The 22,959-nt window shown below is 38.8% G+C and overlaps 1 protein-coding gene across 6 annotated transcripts in view; it reads left to right on the top strand.

The window, feature by feature from the left end:
• The window catches only part of BTBD9 (BTB domain containing 9), a 413,001-nt gene that overhangs the window by 81,682 nt on the left and 308,360 nt on the right, over positions 1–22,959 (top strand). For 3 of the 6 annotated variants that reach the window (XM_024983455.2, XM_024983456.2, XM_059880244.1), the window contains exons 7-8: positions 16,013–16,146; positions 20,324–20,426. In XM_024983455.2, coding sequence (XP_024839223.1) covers positions 16,013–16,146; positions 20,324–20,426 — 237 coding nt within the window. 6 annotated transcript variants of the gene reach the window in all.

Raw genomic sequence — 22,959 nt, 5'->3', positions numbered from 1 at the left:
CCTTAGAACTTCCAAGTTCTTCTCCCTCTCTTAGGCAGAGAACTTCTGTTAATCTTCAGATCCTATTAAAAACTGGAATAATTTTTATACATTAACACTCCATGTTCCTGCCAAGATTTCACCTCTATCTAGATCAAGGGAACTATTCTTTTTTAAAAAATTTATTTTTTTTAATTGAAGGATAATTGCTTTACAGAATTTTGTTGGTTTCTGCTAACCATCAACATGAATCAACCAATCAACATATGCAACCAATACATACATACTGTCCCTCTTGAACCTCCCTCCCATCTCCCTCCTCATCCCACCACTCTAGGTTGTTATAGAGCCCCAGTTTGAGTTTAGATCGAGGGAACTGTTCTTAAACTATATGCTGGCAGCTTCATTATTCATTCATTTTTTCATTCATTCAGCAAATATTTACTGGACACCTGTCCTCTGAAAGCAAGAGAACTTTACCCCGCCTGACTGATGCTGGAGCATTGCCCTTCCCTTTGAAACTTTTCCAGACTAGTTTGAACAACCTGAGCATTGTAAGCATTGAGGATTCAGCAAAGTGCAGATTGCACAAAAATGTCTATCTTAATGGAGATAATGTTCTAATGGGGAGAGACAGACAATAAAATAAATAAAGCAGGGAGGAGGGACTAGGATATTTATGGGGTGGGATTTGCAAATTCAAACAGGCGAGGCCTCATTATACAGGTGACAGCTAAGTAATGACCTGAAGAAGATTAGGGAACGAACCAGTGTGGTTGGAGTGCTCATGGCTGAAGGAATGATAACTGACCCCGACATGGGGACATGCCTGGTGTGCTCCACAGATGGGAAAGAGGCCCCTCGAACTGTAGCAGAATGGAAAGTAGTCTGTGGATCTGATCCCACAGACTACTTGGAGTGAGCTTGGAGTGAGATGGGGGAGCCATTGGAGGGTGGTGAGCTGAGCAGTCCTGTGATCTGATTGATCTAACTGCTGGGTGGAGTGTAGGCTGAAGAGGCATGAGCATAGAAAACAGAATGGAGGCGAAAGGTGGTGGCAGTCTCTTGGGTGAGAGTGGAAGTGGTGAAGTGAGGGGAAATGCTGGAGGTTCTGATATATTTGAAGGGAGAGCTAATGGCATTGGCTGGAAGATATGCATGGGATAAGAAAGGAGTCACAGGTGGCACCAAGGTTTTTGGCCTGAAGAACTAAAAGGATGGAATTGCAGTGACTGAGATAGGAGGACTGTGCAAGATAGGTTTTAGAGTAGCTCTAAAACATTTTAGATATGAGATGCCTATTAGATGTCTTGAGTGGAAATGCTGAAGAGGCAGTTGAATATGTGTCTGAAGTCTAAGGTAGAAATCCTGGCCAGATATATAAAATTAGGAGTTACCAGCATGAGATGTGTCTCAAAGCTGTGAGACTGGATGAAAGCCCAGTGTTGAGGCTGAGGTTAGGAGAAGGGTCTGGTACCCCAGACCAAGGAGGAGCTGCCAGTGATGGGGGAGCAAAGTCAGGGGAAGGTGGTGACTCGGAAGCCAAGGAATAGAGTGACCCATTGTGTGGTGCTGCCAAGGGTTCATGTTTGATCAGGCCTGATAATTGACAGTTTAGCAACATGGAGATCGTGAATGCCCTTGTGGAGCAGTTTTAGATGAGTGGTGGGGTGGAAACCTGATTGGATTAGGTCAAGAGAGAAGGAAGAATTGGAAACAGGATATATCAACATTTTTGAGAAGCTTAGCTGTGAAAGAAAGAAGTAGGGCAGTGGTTGCCTACTTTCTGGAGGCTTCCCTACACAGTCACTTCTGGTATCTGTCTGGGGAAGTTACTTTTGCAGAAACCTACTTATTACCATTAAGGTTTTTTCCCTCCTGACAGCTGTCATTTTGAGTTGCTTTCCTTCTTTGCTCTGACAGTGCCTAAGTTAGGACGTACTAAAATCTTGCTTTCTTTCTGATCCTCAAATATGATGCAAAAATATTGAGCCAGCCTCTGTTTGAGAACACAGATACTGTCCTCCACAGCAGGTTAACAGGAGGGTGAGTTTGGAGACACAACATTTCCTAAGACTTGAGGCAGGCAATGCTGTGTGCACAAAGAAGGATAGCTCATATTTATTGAGTGCTTCCTCTGTGGCAGCACAGTCTGCGTGTTTTACATCATTATCCATTTAACTGTAATAGCTACTTGGGGTGATAGAGCTTCATAAAGAAAATCTTACAGGTAAATAACTGGGATTTGTGACAACCCTCTTAGTATTGTGTTTTATCTTACCACCTTTGATAGCTCATTGGAATATCCATGGATGTTTTATGAATGACTATGAAGTGCCAGGCACATTTATGGAACCAGGCATTAAAAGGAGTCACATTGTAGGTTGCTTTTAAAAAAATATTATGAACTTCCGGTTGAGAAGATAGCTTTTTTTTTTTTTTTCCTTAACTGAAAGGCTAGATTTTGGGAAAAACAGCCCAATCCAATGAAAATCCTCCAAAAGATCTTAATCCTTAGAATTTACACATCCCTTTCACACATGGGTTCTGTTGTCCTTTTCTGCAGTTATTGATTTTTCCTGGTGCCTTTTCTATAACGTCTGCCTGGCCATATCCATTCCTTATGGATTTATTGCTCATCTTTTTACCCTGCTCTCTTTAGAGGAATACTATGTCAAACTTTTATCCCTTCCATCAGATTACAACAATTTAAAGGTAGATTGTGCTCCTGGCCTAAACATGTTGACAATGACCCTTAACAATATTTGAATTATGGTTTGGTTTTCAGGTAAGCATTTTAGTTGACTGTTTTCCTTTTATGTGTGGACCTTGCTTCTTTTCTCATCTACATATCTCTAGGGAAAGATAAATGCCTGAATTGGGCAAAAAAGAAATTTTGCTTTGAAATTGCTCTTTTTTAAGATGTCATCTAGGAATGCACTATTTAAAAAATTTTGAACTTTATAGGCACATTTTCAAAGAAGAAGGAAAATACTTTAAAAAAATGTGTTGGCAAAACCTGAAAAGAAAGCTCTTAAAAAAGGACTCCAGCCTGACAAGAGGAAAGGAAGAAATGATTACTGATGATTTCAATTTCCAGTAAATTACAAAGCATACATAATAGGCTTCGAAGAGAGATGATTCCTGTGGCATACTTCATGATGCCTTTACAGATAAGTGTGTAAATGAAAGGGAAATTAATTGTTTCAGCCTGGCAAATCTATACCATTTTGGTGGAGTGAAAATGAATGAAATCACTTCTGTCACTCTTTACTAAAAATAACACATGTTTTGATGTGTTTCTAAAGCAGTGTACTTATAGATTTGCTACAAGGAAACTTAATACTGAATCAGAGGTAACTAAATAATTATCAGAAAGTAAGAGGGATAATAGTATTTCATATAATTTATACTACAAAATTTGGAAATTACCTGTGGCTAGGAATGATTTTTTAAACTCCTTAGAACTCCCCCCCCATAATATTATTAATAAAACAAAAAGTCCTTGTCATTAGGAGCTTATATTCTGGAGAAGGAGATTGATAATAAACAGTTACATAGATAATTGTATCATTTAAGTTGTCACATGGTAAGGGCAGTGAAGGAAAAGATATCTTACCTGAGGAAATAATGTTTAATTTGACCCTTGAGGAATGACAGGGGGTCTTGCCTGGAAAATCACATGGATGGAAGAGCCTGGTGGGCTGCAGTCCATGGGGTCGCTAAGAGTCGGACACGACTGAGCGACTGCACTTTCACTCTTCACTTTCATGCACTGGAGAAGGAAATGGCAACCCACTCCAGTGTTCTTGCCTGGAGAATCCCAGGGACAGGAGAGCCTTGTGGGCTGCCGTCTATGGGGTCGCACAGAGTCAGACATGACTGAAGCGACTTAGCAGCAGCAGCAAGCCAAGTATAGGGGAAGGGAGAAGCTTTCACAGAACTGAGAGAAGCAGAGAGTTGGGTGGTGTGGATGGAGCAAGTGAACAGGAGGAGTATAGAAGACAAAGTGAGGCTGGGTAGTGAGCTGAGGACAGGTCTCACAGGGCCTTGTAGGTCATGTTGTGGATTTTGAACTTCATTTGGAGAACAGGGAGACACCATTAAAGAATTTTTAGCAGGTTTGCATTTTCAGATCATCACCCTGGACAAAGGACTCAAATAGACGTCTTTCCAGACGTTATGTACAAATGGTCAGTAAGAGATGCTCAGCATCATTAGTCATTAGGGGAATCTGAGTGAAAATCACAGTGAGTTAACACTTCACATCCAAAAGGATGGCTGTTATAAAAACAAATGAATGAAAAAGGAAAACAGCAATTCTTGACAAGAACATGGAGAGATTGGAACCCTTGTGCATTGCTGGTGGGAATGTAAAATGGTGCAACTGCCACAGAAAACAGTCTGGCTGTTCCTCAAAAAGTGAAACATACTTAAACATATAAAGCTTTTTATTTGAAAAATTTGGTTTAAAAATATATATAAAAGTTAAACATAAAACCCAAAAAGTTAAACCATATGATCCTGCAGTTCTGCTGGATCGGTTCATTTGCTGGTGGACAGATAAACAAACTATGGTCTGTACATACAGTGGACTACTATTAAGCCTTAAAAAGGGATAAAATTCTGATACATGTTACAACATGGATGAACTTTAAAAACAATATGTTAAGTGAAATAAGCCAGATACAACAGGAAAATGTTATATTATTTCACTTATATGAATACCTGGAATAGGCAAATTCTTAGACATAAAAGCAGCATAGAGGTTTGAAGGTCTCAGTTGGTGGAGTATGAGGAGTTATTGTTTAATGGTTCACTATGTTAAGAATGGGTTACTATTAGTTAAGAATGCGTTTTAGTGCAAATCATAGGAAACCCTGTGAACTACAGCTTAAATAATTGGGGTGCTTATTCTCCTTAAATAGTGAATCTTGAGGTTGCCAGTCCTGTGTACAGTTCAGTAATGTCTTCTGGAGCCAGGCTGTTTCTTCCTTTCCATTCTGATATCCTTAGAATGTTGGCATCATCTTCATGCTCATCTCTGCCGGACACCAAGGCCCTTGTCTATATTCTAGGCAGGAAGGAGGAGGAGGATGAGCAGGAAGGAGTAGCATCTACATTACCTGTATCAGGAAAGTGCACTGGCTAGAGCCTTTGTGTCACCCTGCACTTCTTTTTCTTATATGCCACATCTAATCCATCACCAAATCCTTTTGGTCCTACCCTTAAAATATATCCAGAATTGGAACCACTTTTTGCCATATCTGCTGCATGTACCATGATCCAGGCTATCACCAGCTCCTAGATTGTTATACTGGTCAAATACCTCATCTCCCTGCCTCTGCTCTTGTAGTTCTATAATCTGTTCTCAGTCCCTGGAATGCCTTTTTTTTTTAAATGCATAATTCACATACCCCTAAATTTACCCTTTTACAGTATACAATTCAGTGATTTTTTAGTCCACAGCATCATGTAAGCCCAAAGAAATATTTACTTTTGAAATATAAGTCAAAATCTTATCAAAACCTTCTAATAAATGATCATCTCGTTCAGGATAAAAGTCAAAAGTTCTTGAGCAGTCTACAAGGCCCTGCATGATCTGGGTCCCTGTGCTTATCAGATCTAATCCCCTACAGCTCACTCCCCTCGTCGTTCTGCCTCACCCACATGGGCCTTCTTGCTCTTCCACACCAGACAAGCTCCTGCTTTGAGATGTGTGCGCTTGCTGTTCTCTCTGCCTGGAATGCTTCCTTTCTCACCTCTTTCTGCTCTTTCCTCAAATGTTACCCTTTCAGCAGGCCCTTTCCTGACTATTTTGTTTAACATTGCAGCTCACCTCTCTGTACACACACAGACACACTCACATACTTATTGACACACGTTCACCACATTCCTTATGTCCCTTTCCCACTATTTTTCTTTAGTCTTCATCGCCTTCTAATATAATGTATAATTTACTGACATATTTGTTTATTTTCTGTCTTTCCCTACTTAATTATAAACTCCTTGAGGGCAGGATTTTTTCCACTGTTTGATCTCAGCACCTTGAATAATTATAGTATATGTTTGTTGAATGACTGAACCATGATATATGGCACCCCAAGCTACAAAAGAAGCTAGCCTTTAGATTAGTAGAGGGTTGGGGATGGGTGTTGACTGAGCCCATTTGAAGTTGCAAGAGCTGTTATAGTATTATTTATTTGACGTATATTTACTACTAATGCTAAGCAGTGTGGTTACAGTGGCAAATAAGACATTTGTGGTTCCTGTTGTGATGGCATTTACATTCTAGAAGGGTGATATATAAATATATATATAAGGTAAATGAACAAGATAATATTAGAAAAAGCAGTGGTTGCTGTGAAGGAAATAAGACTGCCTTATAGAAAATGAAGGTGTGTTATGGGGAGACACTGCTTTATATTCTGTCATCAGAGAAGACTTTTTTAGAAGGTGACATTGAGCTGAAACCTGAATGACAAGGAGGAAGCAGCCAGGTAGATATCTGTGAGAAGCCTCTTCCAAGCTTGGGAATAGGAAAAGTGAAAGAGTGTACTATTGTACAGATGAAACCTGGTAAGTGAGGGGAGTGGCAGGAGATGAAATTGGACAAGTTAGACCATACAGGGCCTTTTAGGTAATGGTAAGCTTTTAGGTTTTTAAGTCAGTTGGAAGTCATTAGAAAGTTTAACCAGGCAAGAGATATGATCTGATTCACATTTTGAAAGGAAACATACTGGAATGGGTTCACATACTCATTTGCCTTCAGTGGGGTGGTATAAAAGTATATAGCAGACCCATATAAGCAATAATATTAAAGCTATGTTGATAAATGTCAGTTTTCCTTTGGCCTCAGTGTTGGGAGACCGTGAAGAGGGGACCAGCAAATAAACCAGGAGGCAGAGTTGTTTCTTTCCTGAGCCCACCTAATATAGACCAAGTGGAATTACGTACCTACCCAGTGTTGTTGCCAGATTTTTTAGTTTTCCAAGAGAAGCTAGGAATCCAAATTGTTTTGTTAAATATTTAAATTTATAAATGTTAACAGCTGATCCAAATAGCTTATGAAAATACAGCAAGCCAAACAGAGCAGTCTTGCAGGTAGGGTAGGATTCTGTAGAGGACAGTTGGCAGTCTCTAGATTAGAATGATGACAGTGGAGATCCTGAAGAGCAGGAGAGATTGAGATGTTTCGAAGGTAGTATCATTAAACATGATGATAGAGTGGGTGTGGAAGATACAGGAAAGAGGGAGGCCTCGTGTTAGCACTGTATTTCTACATGAATAGCTGGGTGAGTGGTGGTCCATTTACCAAGGTAGGGAAATCTGAGGAAAGGCAGATTGTGCATGCAGTTAAGACCAAACATTCAGTATTGAGTCTTTTCAGGTTTGAGATGCCTGTGAGTCATGCAAATGGAGATTTCCAGAAAAAGCTGGATGCAGAGGACTGGCACATGGAACTCAGATTTGGATTGGAGATAAATTGGTAATTACTGACACACAGAAGCTATGGGAGCCAACGAGCTCTGCTAGGGTGAAGGACTGAGACAGAGCAGAGCAGAGGGCATGTGTCCAGCCTTAGAGCCATAACTATTCTCTTGTTAACCATCGCTGTGCTCCCTTTCTGTATACGCTATATATAAACTTATGGGTTAAACATGTAGTTAAATTTATATGTTTCCCACTTGAGAAAATAAATTCTGCTTTTATCTTTTTTAGTGACAGTGATCCTAGGAACCTCAGGAATTCTAATTTACAAGGAGGAATTACTCATATACAACTAGAAGAAATGTCTGGTTTTATATTAAACTTGCTAGAAACAGAAAGAAAGCAGAGCTTTGGCTAGTTTCAAGTAGAGGTTTCAGGGTTGGGGTCAATCCCAGATGAAAATTTTACAGTTGGCCTTTCTGTCTATGCTCCACTTACAAAATTCTCCTTCTTGAGTTCTTCTTTCCTGTTCTTCCTCCCATCTTCCTCAGATATTTGAGCACCTACTATATGCAAAGCATTGTACAAGCATAGGTAATATAATAGTAAAAGCAAACCAAAAAACTGTGAAACTATCTAATGTATGTTCAAGCATTCTATTATTCTGACATCCATTTTGTGACTTTTCCTGCTTTTTATATGGGAGGGGTAGTCTGGGAAGTCTGAAAATAAAAATCAGAATAAATATGAATAATTCACCACAGGCTACCAGAAACATTGTCATTAAGTTTCTCTTCACCATTTCACCTTTGCCCAACATTAAGACAGCTATTGTATCTTCGACTTGCCGTCCTTCCGATCCAGCGGTGAATGTACGTGAAAGAGAAGGGCCTGCTCAGTAAAGACCAGGTGAGGGCGATGCTGTGTGCAGAGTGTTGCCGCTCCAGCATTCAGCATCATCGATCACAGCAGGAGACACGTCACAGCTTTGCTTTGGAGTTAAATTCAGAGTAGTGAGTTTTATTTTTTAAAATTTGTGCTTTAATCCTTTAGGTATCTTAAAACTTGCTTCCAGTGAGGCACCACCAAAGATCTCTTGCTAGTTGGCCCAAGTCTTTGGTGTCCAGAGAGAGCAGTGTTTTCTTGAGATAGACTTTTTTATTTTATAAATCTTTATAAAGTTGGCCCTTTGGGTTGACCTTCAGGTATTAGACATATGGCTTTTGTTTAGTGCTTTAAAAAAGAACAAAAGCAAATCTGAACAGAGCCTGGCTTTTCTTCTTGTTAGAATTTTGTATCTGCTTTTATATCATATGAACGCCTGGAGGCATCTTAAGATGGACATGATTTTATAAATCTTAAATAAAAAATAAATGCTTTATAGGTTTGGGATTTGAAAGTGTGCAACACGCTGTAAGTCAGTGAATCTGTTGTAATACAATAAGGTTTATTGTAATACAAATCTATTTTTCAAAAATATGGCCCCTGGATTACTAGCATAATCCATAAAGTGGGCCCCACTGTGGAGCATTTCATGTTAATTTATTATGCCTCCACTGTGTGTCTTATTACTTAGCACTTATTAAATGCTAGAAATTTCTTAGGCATTGAACAAAATCAGAAGATGGAATTTGACCCAAGTCAAAAGGTTTCTAGACGCACAGGCCCAGGAGAGAAGCAGTGGAGGGAAAAGTCCTTCTTTTCCGTGCACCTCCTGTTTTGGTGCTGACGCCCCTGCTATACTAGTGACTTCTGAGGGATTTCAGATCCATTTTGAAATTTGGAGCATGTCTAGCAATGCACATGGTCCATGTGTCCTGGTCATTGTAGGTATTAATAACTTTTAAGAGTAAAGCACTTGTTGGCATGTCTCGTTGCTGGTGATGTTAATTTGATCTCTTGTATTGTACGCTGTCTGCCATGTTTCTTGCATTGTAAAGTTATTATTTTTCCTTACTAATTGATAAATATCGTGTACTGAAATACTTAAAAAAATAGAGCAAAGCACTAATAGTATTAACATCCCTGTCCTTCAGTGTGTGAGAAACCTTTAAGACTGGTAGTCCAACCACCAAGGGGTTTCTAGAAATATTTATTTCCCTGAGCTTGTGAACTCTAATATAGCACAGATTTTCTCTTTAGCTCTATCTCTATAAGTCTAATTCCATACAGAGCCTAATACAGAATCGTGTTTTAAAATATCTTATTTTTAATATCTGTAGTCAAGTCTCATTTATCTCTTATAATTGGTCTGCTTTCCATTTTATTTGTGGTGCGTTTTTATACCCACATTGAATTGGTCCAACCACCCGTTATGCTCCTGTCATTTGGCTCATACCCAGGGAATGTAAGTCATTTTTCGTATTATCCTGAGAAAAAGATAATCAAATAAATCTCTTAAAAAAAATTAATAGATATTTCAAAGCCAACTAGAAGTGATTTGCAGAATGTTTTTGATCATCTGTGCTTCTGCCTTCAGTTAACATAAATAATCAGAGTTGGCTGTGGCACAATATAATTTTTGAATGGAACAGTCATGTGGTTGTAAATTCTTTGAAGACCAGCCATCTGTCCTAAAGGAGTTTAGGCACCAGAGTCTCAGATTCTTTACTTAACTTCTACCCATCTTGGAAATTAGTGTTAACCCTGAGTTCATTTGGCTAGAGGAATAAATATATTTAAATAAGGATGATGTTGGTAATATTCAGTTAAGATATGAACAGTTAGAAGTACATTAGTTGTTGACATTAATAGTTGATATCTGTTAAATGTGATACAAGTGATTAGAGAGTTGGTAAACAAAAGGCCCTGAAGTTAGTAAATTTAGATTAAAAAGCGATGTAGCTAGTAATTATAGATATTAAAATTACTCCTGCTTATATATAAGAAATGTTAAAAAGAATGATGTAGATAATACTTGTCACTCCTAAAATGTACTTGGATTTCAGAGTTAAAATCAGAATGAATACTTTTATCATCTCTCCCACTCCTCCCACTCCCATTTGCTTTTTATATTAGCGTTGACAATACATGTGCTCCTCAGAAACCCCTTAATTTCCCCAAAGTATTTATAATTTTCTTGTCTTTTGAGTTTAATACTATGGACTCAATCATTGCTTTTTTTAATCTTAAGAAACCAATGAATTCCTCGGCATCAAATATGTAGGAATAGATACATACTGGGTGACATTCTCTGCTAAAGGTGTACCTAAGTGCTATGAATTTACATAGAGTGGTTATATAGTCTAATATGCAGTTCTGATGTTTAATTTTATACATATCTCTATCAATAAGAATACAGATTAAGCTGTTTTGTCAGAGAGACCCAATGACTTTGATAAAATTTGTTTTGTCACTTAACAGTCCAGGCCTGATAGGCACTCTTCCTTATGACCTCGTGGGATGCAAGCTGGCAAAGTGGCTCTGCCAGCCTTTGCATGTGACTTCTGTGATTCCTCTGGTGAACTCCATGGTAGCAGAGGAGTGTACACCCAGTGCATAAAGACCAAAGCTTTGAAGTATAATTCATTGCTTTCATTCACATTCTGTTGGTGAGAACTTAGCTACTGATCATACCTACCAGCAATGGAAGCTGGAAAATGTAGTCTCAGTTAGGTTGCTGTGTATCAGCTAAAATTTGCTGAAGGATGAAGAACAAGTTTTGAAGGTCGACTGCTTTATTTTTTAAATTTATTTAAAAATTATATTTATTGACTGATTTCTGGCTGTTCTGGGTATTCATTGCTGCACAGGCTTTTCTCTAGTTGTAGTGAGTTGGGGCTATTCTCTAGTTGAGATGCACGGCTTCTCATTGTGGTAGCTTCTCATTGTGGAGCACAGGCTCTAGGTGCACCCAGGCTCAGTAGTTGGGGTACATGGGCTTAATTGCTCTGCAGCATCTGGGTTCTTTCCTGGCTAGGGATCAAACCCATGTCTCCTGAATTGGCAGGTGGATTCCTAACTACTGGGCCAACAGGAAAGTCCTGCCACTTCATTTTATATCTAATGTTTTCTTTGTTTATAACATAAAATTCAGTGTCAGTTCAAAGTGAAGCACTTTCCCCTGTCTCTCCCCAATTCCAACCTCTCAAAAAGAATAAAGAAAGAGATCTGCTTGCCCTTTTGTTGAAATGGAAGATTAACTTGATACATTAGATCTGCAAAATCAGAAGATATTGATAGAATCACTTTTTGCCTTGCAGAAGTCTTTGATAATATTTATATATTTTTAAAAATATGTCTATCAGAAGGCCTGTTGACCACTTGTGGAAGGATAATAAAAAGAAATTTACTGAGGTGAGCATATCTAAGCCCTTTTAGGTGAGTGGTTGTTTCTAGTGCCGGTAGTAAGACTGGTACAGTTTGATGCTATTGTTCATTTGAATCCTGCCTCTCTGTTTTGGAGCACAGACTCATTAAACACCTTTTTGATTTCCAGGCAGTTCTCCATACATAGAGAAAATGCACCAGTCATGCAGTCCGTAGATATTTCTGATTGCTATAAAAATGATTTCTCATGATTAAAAAAAGTAGTTGGAAATCATAGTGATATATTCCCTCCTTCTTTAGGAAATTAGTTTCTGATTATGATTTTGACTTATATTGAAGTGGCTTATCTACAGGGATGGGATGTGCTTATTGTGCCAGCATATGTTATTTCACCCGTGTGACAAAATACTTTTATTGTAAATGAGTAAATCATTCTGGGCTTCCCTGGTGGCTCAGGCAGCCTACAATGCAGGAGATCCAGGTTCAGTTCCTGGGTTGGGAAGGTCCCCTGGAGAAGGGAATAGCAAGCCACTCCAGGGTTCTGGCCTGGAGAATCCCATGGACAGAGCGACTCAGAAAGAGTCGCTCAGAAAGGACTGAGCGACTAACACACAAAAATCATTCTGGTGACTACTTCAGTCTTAATTTCACTAAGGATGAGTTGATTTCTAAGGACTTGATTTCCCGGACAGTGACAAGATGCCAGATTTAGCTGGCTTGCTCTTGTTTGATACCTACTGCCACTCCATATAGAGACAGAAAAGGAGGGATGAAGAAGAGAATTAATTGTTCTGATCTCTGTTGATTCATGTCTTATTATGAGTCTTGAAAATTTTAGCTAGAGGGCAGAAACTACCTCTTTGTGGTTTATTTTATCGTATATCAAGCAAAAGTGGCTTTAAGAAATAGCTGAAAAATTTGCCCAAATACTATCAAAATGAATATCAGCTTTGCCAAAACTAAAACTAGTTTCCAAATGGGTGGAACTTCTGAAAATGTGTACATTTTTCAGAAGACTCATGATGTTGGACTTACTGGAATGTAGCTCTGCATAAAAATTATGTTCTGTAGAAGACAACTTAGATAATTTTGTGATCAAGGTAGCTCATGCATTTATTAAATAAACATTGATTTAAGCATTGTTATGTGCTCACTATTCTAATAAGAATCCGTTTCTCTACTTTCAGGCAAGACTATATAATTTTTCCTAGGCATTTTTTATTCTTGGAAATCCTAAAGATGAGAAGTTCTTCATCCTGTCTTATAACATTTCATGATGTATAATCATTTAGAAGTTTTTTCCTGACATTCTATCTTTATGGTTTTGTTTTACCATAGGAAAATGAAAAAACCCCCAATAGCCAGTTTTAAAAAAAATAAACCTTCTATTCTTGGAAACAGTTTAAAGTTACTTCTCAGAATTTTAACATCTCGGCTAGATACTCTTATTTCTGTCCATTCTTGTATTTTTATTTAACAAATCTATAAGCTAATATTTATTGATAGTGATTAGTAACTGGAGAAACCTCGGTAGTGAAGGTTTACCTAAGTGATTAATCTAGCTGAAGGGAAAAGACTTAAATATGTCTTATCATTCTCCTCATAATTGAATAGATGTCTCAAAGTAGCTTATTAATAAATGAGCAGTACAGACAAAACTGCTAAAGAATTCCAGATAGGCAGCAGAACACAGACTTTGAAACCATGCAGCCTGGATGTAATTTGTGGGCCTGCCACTCACAAGCTGTAAGTCTAGACAATTGCCTAGTCTTCCTGTGCCCCGGTTTCCCCATATGTTAAATACAGATAATAATGGTATCCATCTTACAGCATTATTGTAAGATTTGGATTAATTAGTATATATAAAGTGTTTAGAACAGTGCCTGGTACATAGAAAGCATGATGTAATAATAATAGTGAAAAACACTGTATACCTAAATGCTGTTGGAAGATTGTGTGGTGGATTAAGCTAAGATTTGAGGCAGAGATGGAATTTGGATAATTTATAGGAGTGGAGGGGCTTGTGCAGGCAAGGTGGGAAAGTATGAGATGTGTAGCAGACACTGACCAGAATGGTTGTGAGCTCAGAGTCGTCTGAAACATAAGGATTTCAGTGCTGGGAAGAGAGGCAGTCTTAGGCCCGGCTCTCAGAGACTTTCAATGTTATTGTCAGGAATTTGGATTTAATCTTTGTAGGTGGTAGGTACATGAGTGGTAATAGGCATTTTTTAAATCTTTTTATGAAGTAGTTTGTTGGATTGGTGGAGGCAGATGGTGAGAGTGGTGGCAGGTGACACTGCAGCCAGTGCACAGGCCTGAAATGGGGTGGAAAAAGAAAAATGGTGAGAAAGAGATGTTTGTAAGAGACATCATTGTGGAAAATTGAAAGGTTTTGCCTGCCTTTATTTTTTGAGAAGTTTTCTCTTACCTAGGATGTATTCTCCCTTCATTTGTTATCTTTAACTACAGAGGGAAAATCAGATTAGGGAGTAGTCTATGGGTGAAATATCACATTTTTCGGGTGGCATGCTTAGATTGAAAGTCCAATTGGAAATGCATAACAGGCAGTTGGAAATGGACTGAAACTCAGGGGAGAAGTCAAAACTGGAGTTAGAAATACAACAGTCATCTCATTAGAGCTAGTGTTTGAGCAATGGGGAGAGTCAAGATCTTTGAGACAGAGAATAGGAAGAGCTGAATCTCCTGCTTGAGGAACATCTGCTTTAAGGGAACTTGATGGAACCGCCAAAGAACTGTGAGAAAACCACGATGGTGTTAACAACTTGCATTAAAGAAGAGAAGAGAGTTTGCAAGCTGACTGCATAGTCAGCAGTGTTAGAAGTAGCAGAACAAACAGAAGGAGGCCTAAAACAGTTATTGCATATGGCAGTAAGAAGGCCATTAGGAATCTTGGTAAGTAAAGTTTCAGTGGAGTTTAAGAAATCAGATTTTAGGACTTTTCTTTGAGAACTATGGATGTTAAAGGAAGAAGAAATATATGGTGACTCTACCCAGTGGCTCAGCTGGTAAAGAATAAAGAACCTGCCTGCCAGTCCAGGAGACACAAGAGACGGGAATTCAGTCCCCATGTTGGGAAGATCCCCTGGAGAAGGAAATGGCAACCCACTCCAATATTCTTGCCTGGAAAATTCCATGGACAGAATAGCCCATGGGGTTGCAAAGAGTCAGACCTGACTGAACGTGCACCACTACCACAAGTAGGTACTAATGAAGATTTTCAGGCAGAGCAAGAAACCAGTGGAGAGGTAAAGATTAAAGATTTGGGGGAAGAAGGTGGAGTGGACTGGTGGGGAGGTCGAATGAGCTGGCGAGGAGCTGGAGCCAGTGGGAGAGATCAGGTGGAGCCTGTGGCTTAACTTCAGAAAAGAGGAGGCCCACATTCTTGGGCAGTGGTATCTTGTGCCTGGGGCAGTGCTGGACACTTAGAAGGTATTTGGAAATATATATAAAGGTATGACTGAAAGGAAGAAGGCAGGCTAGGTATAAAAACACAGAGGCAGTGAAAACGGGTGAGTCTATAGTGCCTGATGAGTAAAATTCTGTTATTAAGGTAGGAAACAAGATCATCAGACAAGGTGTTGATGAGGATGATAACGATGGTTAACGTCTACCTGTGGTTCAAGCTCCATTTTAAGTGTTTTGCATGTGTTATCTCATTTATTTTCCAGATAAACCTGTATGTACTATTTCCCCACTTAGTAGATGGAGAAATTAAGACAAGAAAGATTAACTTGTCCAAAAACATACATTTTGTAAGGGCATTTGGGGATTAAACCAAGATCGCCTGACTTCATAGGTCATGATCTTAACTATTGGGCTCCTGCTTCCCAAGCCTTGAGGAATGAATAGAAGATTTCAGACATTCATGAGATTCAGAACATTTATGGTAGAAATGGTGCCTGGGAAGCAAGCCATAAGATATAGTTTAAAAAATCTTTTTTAATAGCAATGAATTTTTAAAAAATTACTTCTTTGTTGGTTGTTCTAAAAGTAACATATGCTAATTAAAACTTGGAAAATAAAGTATAATTTTGACATTAATAGTCCCAAACCCAGAGATAACCATTGTTGACGATTTTTAGTATTTTCTTGTAGCTTTTTTCTAAGATTATATTATGTATGTATGTATGTATTATATATGTATATTACTCTAACATATATATAATTTTGTGGGATTTTCATTTAAAATTTTTATTGAGTGTTATTTCATATTATCAAATATACCATAACTTTCACCATTTCTCTTTTGTTGATGATCAAGTCATTTCTGTATTTTGTTCTGGTTCTTCCTGCATGTTTGTTTTCTGAACAGTTTTCCTCCATGCCCTGGGAGATATGACCACAGATACCTCCTGAGGTATAGCTCACAGCATTGCCAGCACTGGGACTTTGGTTTTTCTCCCCCAGAAAAATTTTCAAAGTTTTTCAAACAAAAGGCTTTGCTATGTAAGTATGTTATTACATTTGCTTTATCACATATCTGTTTGTTTATCAATCCTGCTATGCAGCTTTTAAAAATCCATTTCAAAGTAAATTGCAGACATTAGTAGACTTCCCCCTAAATGCTTCAGCATGCTTATTATTAACTAAGAATTCACCATTTTAAAAAACATGTTTCCTTTTGATATAAAATCTACATTCAAAGAAATATACAAATCTTTAAGTTTACATTTGCTGACTTTTGATAAATCCATACACCTGGAATGCTCAACCTTTTATCACTTTTTATGATCTTAAGATTTAAAGAAATCCCAGGAAATTGCTCTGGCTAGCCCACCTTGGGTTTGACACTCTGACCTCACAAAATGAGGGGAGCAACATTTTGAACATATAAGAGAATGCTGGGCAGATAGAACTAAAGATACCTACTGGAGAGAGCTTCCTGAAAGTCGAATTACACTAATGGAATTTAGACAGCATGCCTTTATGCTGGGCAAAAAGCATGTAGGTTGGTTTTATTCCCTTTAGAATGTTGGCTCTAATGTCCCACAGTAATGATTTTTTGTTCTATGTACTTGTGCTTCATCATTTTTTTCTTTAATTGATGTATCACATGTTTTGCATGTCTTAAAAAAAACAGATCGTAAACTCTTGAGGGCAAAGACCACTTTTTTTTTTTCAAATCTCACTTCATTCCTTATATAGTGGCATTGATGGTAAATACTCAAATTCTCCAACCAGCTATGTCCTCTGTGCACCAGTGAAGGTGCTTTTAGCTGCAAGTAATAGTAACCTTCACTCAAAGAGGCTAAATAATCAGGAAGTATACTTTTGTATGTAAAACTAGGTCAGCTTCAGGGTTGGTTAATTTGTGGATTAATGACATTGTCAAGAACCTAGAATTTTTCTGTCTGGGCTCTGCATCATTTCTGTGTCAGTTTTGTCCTTAGACTATATTCTTTCACAATCCTAGGGTGACTGTTACATGTCCATGTCCAGGCATTAAATCTAAATGCAATAATAGTATTTCTTCCCTTCTGTCCCTCAAGAGTCAAGAAACCTTTCCCAAAAGCCCTCTAGTTGACCTCTGTATTTTACTGGCTAGAACTCATTGATGTTAACAAACTCAAATCAGTCACTTGTGAAGATAATGGAATCATGGTGACTTCTGATCAAAATTTACCCATTTATAGGTCATCTCTCCCCTTTCCACATGGGAGAGGAGTGGACACTGATGCAATCAGGACTCTTAGAAAGAAAGAAGGAAGGAAAAGAAAGAAGGTAGATTGATTGTGTAGGCAACAGGTAGCACCTATTACATAGCATTAATCAGTTCAGTTCAGTCGCTCAGTCGTGTCCGACTCTTTGTGACCCCATGAATCGCAGCACGCCAGGCCTCCCTGTCTGTCACCAACTCCCAGAGTTCACTCAGACTCACGTCCATTGAGTCAGTGATGCCATCCAGCCATCTCATCCTCTGTCGTCCCCTTCTCCTCCTGCCCCCAATCCCTCCCAGCATCAGAGTCTTTTCCAATGAGTCAACTCTTCGCATGAGGTGGCCAAAGTACTGGAGTTTCAGCTTTAGCATCATTCCCTCCAAAGAAATCTCAGAGCTGATCTCCTTCAGAATGGACTGGTTGGATCTCCTTGCAGTCCAAGGGACTCTCAAGAGTCTTCTCCAACACCACAGTTCAAAAGCAGCAATTCTTTGGCACTCAGCCTTCTTCACAGTCCAGCTGTCACATCCATACATGACCACAGGAAACACAGCATTATTACTTAATGAAAATGCCTGATCTTGTCCTCTGAAGTTGGTGGTCATTGGACACATTGAAAAAAATACCTGTATTTGATTCTCGTTGCTGTCTAAATGCTTTCTCTGTTGGTGACATTTTATACTATTTATTGACCCCAGTCTTTTACATTTTAGGCACTTGAATTTTTTTCCCACTTCTTCCTGGGATTTATCTGTCTTTGTCTCTTACTGTATTTTGAAAACGTGCGTTTTAACTGTTGCATCTTAATTTCATCTGACATTAGTTTCTGTAAGACTAATATCTAAGCCTGGGTTCTTTGACATACAGACCCTGAGACAAGGATTAAAGTGCAGATCAAATCTGAAAGCTGCAGGTCAGATCTTTTGCAGGGCAAAAGGAAAAGAAACAAGGAATGATGCAAAGAAATTGATTTGATACAGAACTATCTCTTGCTTCACAACAAGCTGTGAAAAGAAATAGCAGGTCTTTCAGCAGGTGTGTTCACTTGCCTACAGGATTTCTCTGAAAGGAAATGAAAATGGTTGCAGTGAGGAATTACATTTGAGTAGTCCTTGGCTTCCCTGGTGGCTCAGACAGTAAAGCGTCTGCCTGCAATGCAGGAGACCTGGGTTCGATTCCTGGGTCAGGAAGATCCTCTGGAGAAGGAAATGGTAATCCACTCCAGCACTCTTGCCTGGAAAATCGTGTGGACAGAGGAGCCTGATAGGCTACAGTCCATGGGGTTGCAGAGAGTCGGACACGACTGAGCGACTTCACTCACTCACTCACTCAGTCCTTGGAAAAGAGAAAGAAAAGGGTGGGGCAGGGGGGGGATTTATCTGCCTGGTTTCCTCCTGTCTCCTGTCCTAGCTGATCGAGATTTATCCCATGGGGAGCTAACTCCTGTGTACTCCCAAGCATCATCCAGACCCTTTGCAGCCACTCAGGATGCTAGATCCATGCCCTCAGTGTGTATTTCATCTAAGTCCAAAGTGACTTGGATGAGATACCAACAGAGAAAGAAAAAGACAGACACACATAGAGGTGGTTGCAGGTATCTGAGAAAGTATACAGGTTTGTGTCCCATTATACCTAAGACGGTTGAAATTTTTGTCATAACATTACTTTGGTATTTAGTTATTTGGAAACATTAGTTTCAGAAAATAAGCCAGAGACTGCTTTTACTATTCAAGGGGCTATAAAGCTTAAGATCATCACCTTATGAAATGTTTTACTTTTCTCTGGTCTTGGAATCTCTCATAGGAAGTGTTGGCAATGTTTCAAAGCCAACCATTTGGCTTCGAACACATGGTATTGGTTGTTGTGGATCTAGGTCAACATTGACTTCTCTGTAGTCATCTCAAAATATGATATGGCTGAGTGGAATGGCTCTGGGCACTCTTGGATTGTCCAGTCTTTCCAAGTTTATAGAGACTGATGGGTTCTTTGGATCTCCAGACACTTGGACATCCTCCGAGTATTGGCTTTGAGTTCTAGGTGTTCTTACCAGGCCAGCTTCTTTTCAAAGAGAGCAATTTTTGCTTTTTGTTCAGAGTGCAGAGAAAAAAAATCCTGTTGAATTGGTGGTGGAAGAGGCACAATCTGATGGGATGAAGGAAAGAGTATCTTTCCTGGGTTGCTTTGGTCTTTGCATTCTTCGTGTGTTTCTTTTGTTTTCTTGGGTTAAGATCTCTTTGCTTTTTCCCATTAATATGCTTTACTTAAATCACTATGATTGCTTAATAGAGTAATGGTAGCTGTTTTGGTGTGGGAGCTTACAGGATGAGTTTGTCAGAGATGAATGTTAATTGGATGCATCTAATAAGCCTGAGGATAGTTCTGCTTCTGTGTCGTCATAGGAACTGAGGCAAGCATTTGGCCATTCCCGCCATGTGAATGGCTCTGAGTGCTCTTGACCCATTCTGAATTGCCTAAAGTGAGTGGCACTGGCATGAAACTGTGGCACAGCAGAGCCCATTGAACTGCACTGAAAGCATGAGGATGTTTCACCAGTCTTTGGTTTGTGCTGAGGGCTTCCCAGGTGGCACTAGTGGTAAAGAGCCTGCCTGCCAATGCAGGAGATGTAGTAGATGTGGGTTCAGTCCCTGGGTTGGGAAGACACCCTGGAGGAGGGCATGGCAATCCACTCCCGTATTCTTGCCTGGAGAACCCCATGGACAGAGGAGCCTGGCAGGTTCCACAGGATTGAAAAGAGTTGGACACGACTGAGCAACTAACACTTTCATTCACCTTTTTTAAAGTGTTCTGAAAGGATCTGTGTTCTCTCATCAGACTTTAGTGTCTTGACTTAACCTAGGGACATAAGGTGACCTTAAAACACACAGCTCTACATATATCTAGTTAGTTGACCCTCTTCTTCCTGTTTTAAAAAATTAATGAAATGACTACCATGTGCTTTATTTAAGATAACCTGAAAATAAAAGCTCCGCACCCCTGCTCACCACCATTTTCTAGTCCAGAGAAGATGATGGTCTCTCTTCCATTCACCTCGGATACTTCTTACTTGCTGTGAGTTGTGAGGCTACTTGTAAGGCTGATGTAAGGTGGGATATTTTCTCCTTTTTGATGCTCTGCTTATGAGCTAGAGTCATAAAAATTCAAGAATTGTGCCAAATGTTCTTTTGTTGATGACTGTGATTTAGTCTGTTATGTAACTGTAATGTATAATTTACACATCCTGAAGATCATCAGTCTCTGTGCAGAGCGACTATATTTAACCCTCACTTCTTTGGAAAAAGAGAACATTACCAATTATCTTTGAAACTATATTTGTGAGACAATGCACATTGATCCACCCTCTGTCTCCATTTTTAATTTTTGGTGTGTTAAGTAGTACTTTATGGTTTATTCTGTGCTTTAATGTATAAAGGCTCAGAGGAGAAAGAGAGAACTTAGTGCTAGTGACTGTATCTTGAGACTTCCATGGCTTCTATTGTCTAAGACAACAGACAATAATATCCCTGTCATCTCTATTAATATGCAGGTCCAGAAAGGACAAAAGGGTACATTTCTTTCCACTATTATCTCTTTGTTGTAGAAGGGGAGTGGAAAGAGAGTATTTTGAAATATTTAATAGTGAATAGTTAGTAGTAAGAAAATAACACTTCCTTTTCCAATAATGTGATGCTAGTAGTGCTTGTATCATTTGAAGAGTTTTTGAGGAAGAAAATGGTTAATTTTGGTTTTCTTTTATCTTAACCTTTGTAAGTTAAGTCCAGTTTTAAGCTCAAATCCCGTAACAGTGTCTTTTAAATAAATTCGCGTATTTACCACCGAACATTTTGCCTCATTGCCCTGCCTCAGGCTCTGTTTATATGAAGTTGTCGATGTGAAAGGAAATGTTGACTGTGTTCACACAGGACTGTGTTCCCTTAAGAAAGAAAGCCTTGAATGAGAAAATGATGTTCTCATTAAATCAGCTCTTTAAGAGTAGGTGGGAGGAATTGCTATCGATCTAATGGATTTAATAGTTCATATACAAAGTCTGTGGAATAGAAGTAATATTCTGCAGCTGAGTAACTGTAGATTAATCCATCTTTAGACAGAATTCTGGAAGCATCTGTAAAACTGGAAAATTACATTTCTCTTCCCTTTTTCAGGCACAACTGGACTAAATGTATTTCCCAAATACTTTAGAATCAAATTATATCCACATAAGTAGGTCTACAGAAAATTATATGAAAAATTGAAATAAAATCATAAGATATAAATGTTAGATTCTTCTTGGCTACATTTATTTTGGTGCCAGTTTGTTTGGAAGGGCTGCAGTGTTGAAGGGTAACCAGAGGTCACTTGTAGAAATTCTTTCTTCCTTGGGTGATTCTCTAATAACTGGTGGTGGTCTATTTTAGTTCAGTTGGATGAAGTAACCCTTTTAAGAGGGGTGGTGAAGTCAGACATTTAAGCTTCTCTTCCCGCTCTCCCTTTGACCCTTTTAAAACCCCTTTCTTTTATTCTACTCACTGAAAACACATCACTGAGCCCTCCTCCTTTGTCAGAAAAGGCCAGTCCATCCTTTCCCCCTTCCTGCCCTAACCTTTAATGAGTAGTTTGTTCTGTGAAGATATGTGGGCTCCCAAGACATGTGAGAATTTTGATAGATATAAGTGACATTCTATGGATGGAAATGAGGAAGACTTTGTTCATGTTTCATTCTCATATGAACTACATATTCCTTTTATGTTTTACACCTACAAGATATTCAGTTTAGGTAGCATATACTGTTTGAAGGTTCTCGAGGAAATAAAAAGTAAATTAATAACAATAATCATAATAGTAACAACTACATCTCTGCTTATTAGCAGTGAAACAAATGCAGAAGGAATTGGAACTTTTAAGTAAATTTACAAGTAAAAGAAGAAGAGACTCATTATTAAGCATAACAGTAGTACCATGTGTTTCCGTAGAACATTGCCATTTACTCTTGACCTGAGTTTAGTATGACCTTATATGATAGCAGAGGAGTGGATTGCTTGGACTGCCATTGTTTCTTTAGCTTTAAGATCTCTGGGTCTAAGTCTTCACACCAGCAATTTTAATTAGCATTGTTGCTGTGCTGTATTATCAAACTGCTTGAGTAGTCAGATAGTCTATTAGTGGCAGCTGTTCTTCATGTTTAATCTTTTCCCTCTTCTGCTTCTTTCATCACTGTCAACTTTCCAGCTTGCAGACTAGAGCATATGTAGCCATCTTTATTTACTTTTGTTCCGTGCTAGCATTTGCCTTCCACTAAATGAGGTTGTCCTTTATGAGACAGCTGGTAATTTATTTCTACAGTCAAGGCTCATATACTGCATTTCAGAACTTGGGATATGTTAGTAAGGCTTCAAAAATGAAAATATCATCTGAATGAACATTGTACTGATGGTGAGCTACAGACAACACTCCCCCACCCCCGCTAAAAAAAAGCCAATATCTGAATGTCTAGTACTTGTGTTTGTCTGTCCCATTAATAGTAGACTGTGAGAATGGCTATAAATAGATATATATGTGTGTGTCTTCATATTAATCTCTTTCTCCAAAGCAGAATCATTCCTTAGGG

Source organism: Bos taurus, chromosome 23, assembly GCF_002263795.3.
Source record: "Bos taurus isolate L1 Dominette 01449 registration number 42190680 breed Hereford chromosome 23, ARS-UCD2.0, whole genome shotgun sequence".
NCBI classification, from domain to species: domain Eukaryota; kingdom Metazoa; phylum Chordata; class Mammalia; order Artiodactyla; family Bovidae; genus Bos; species Bos taurus.
This window is presented reverse-complemented; position numbering and strand designations above follow the sequence as displayed.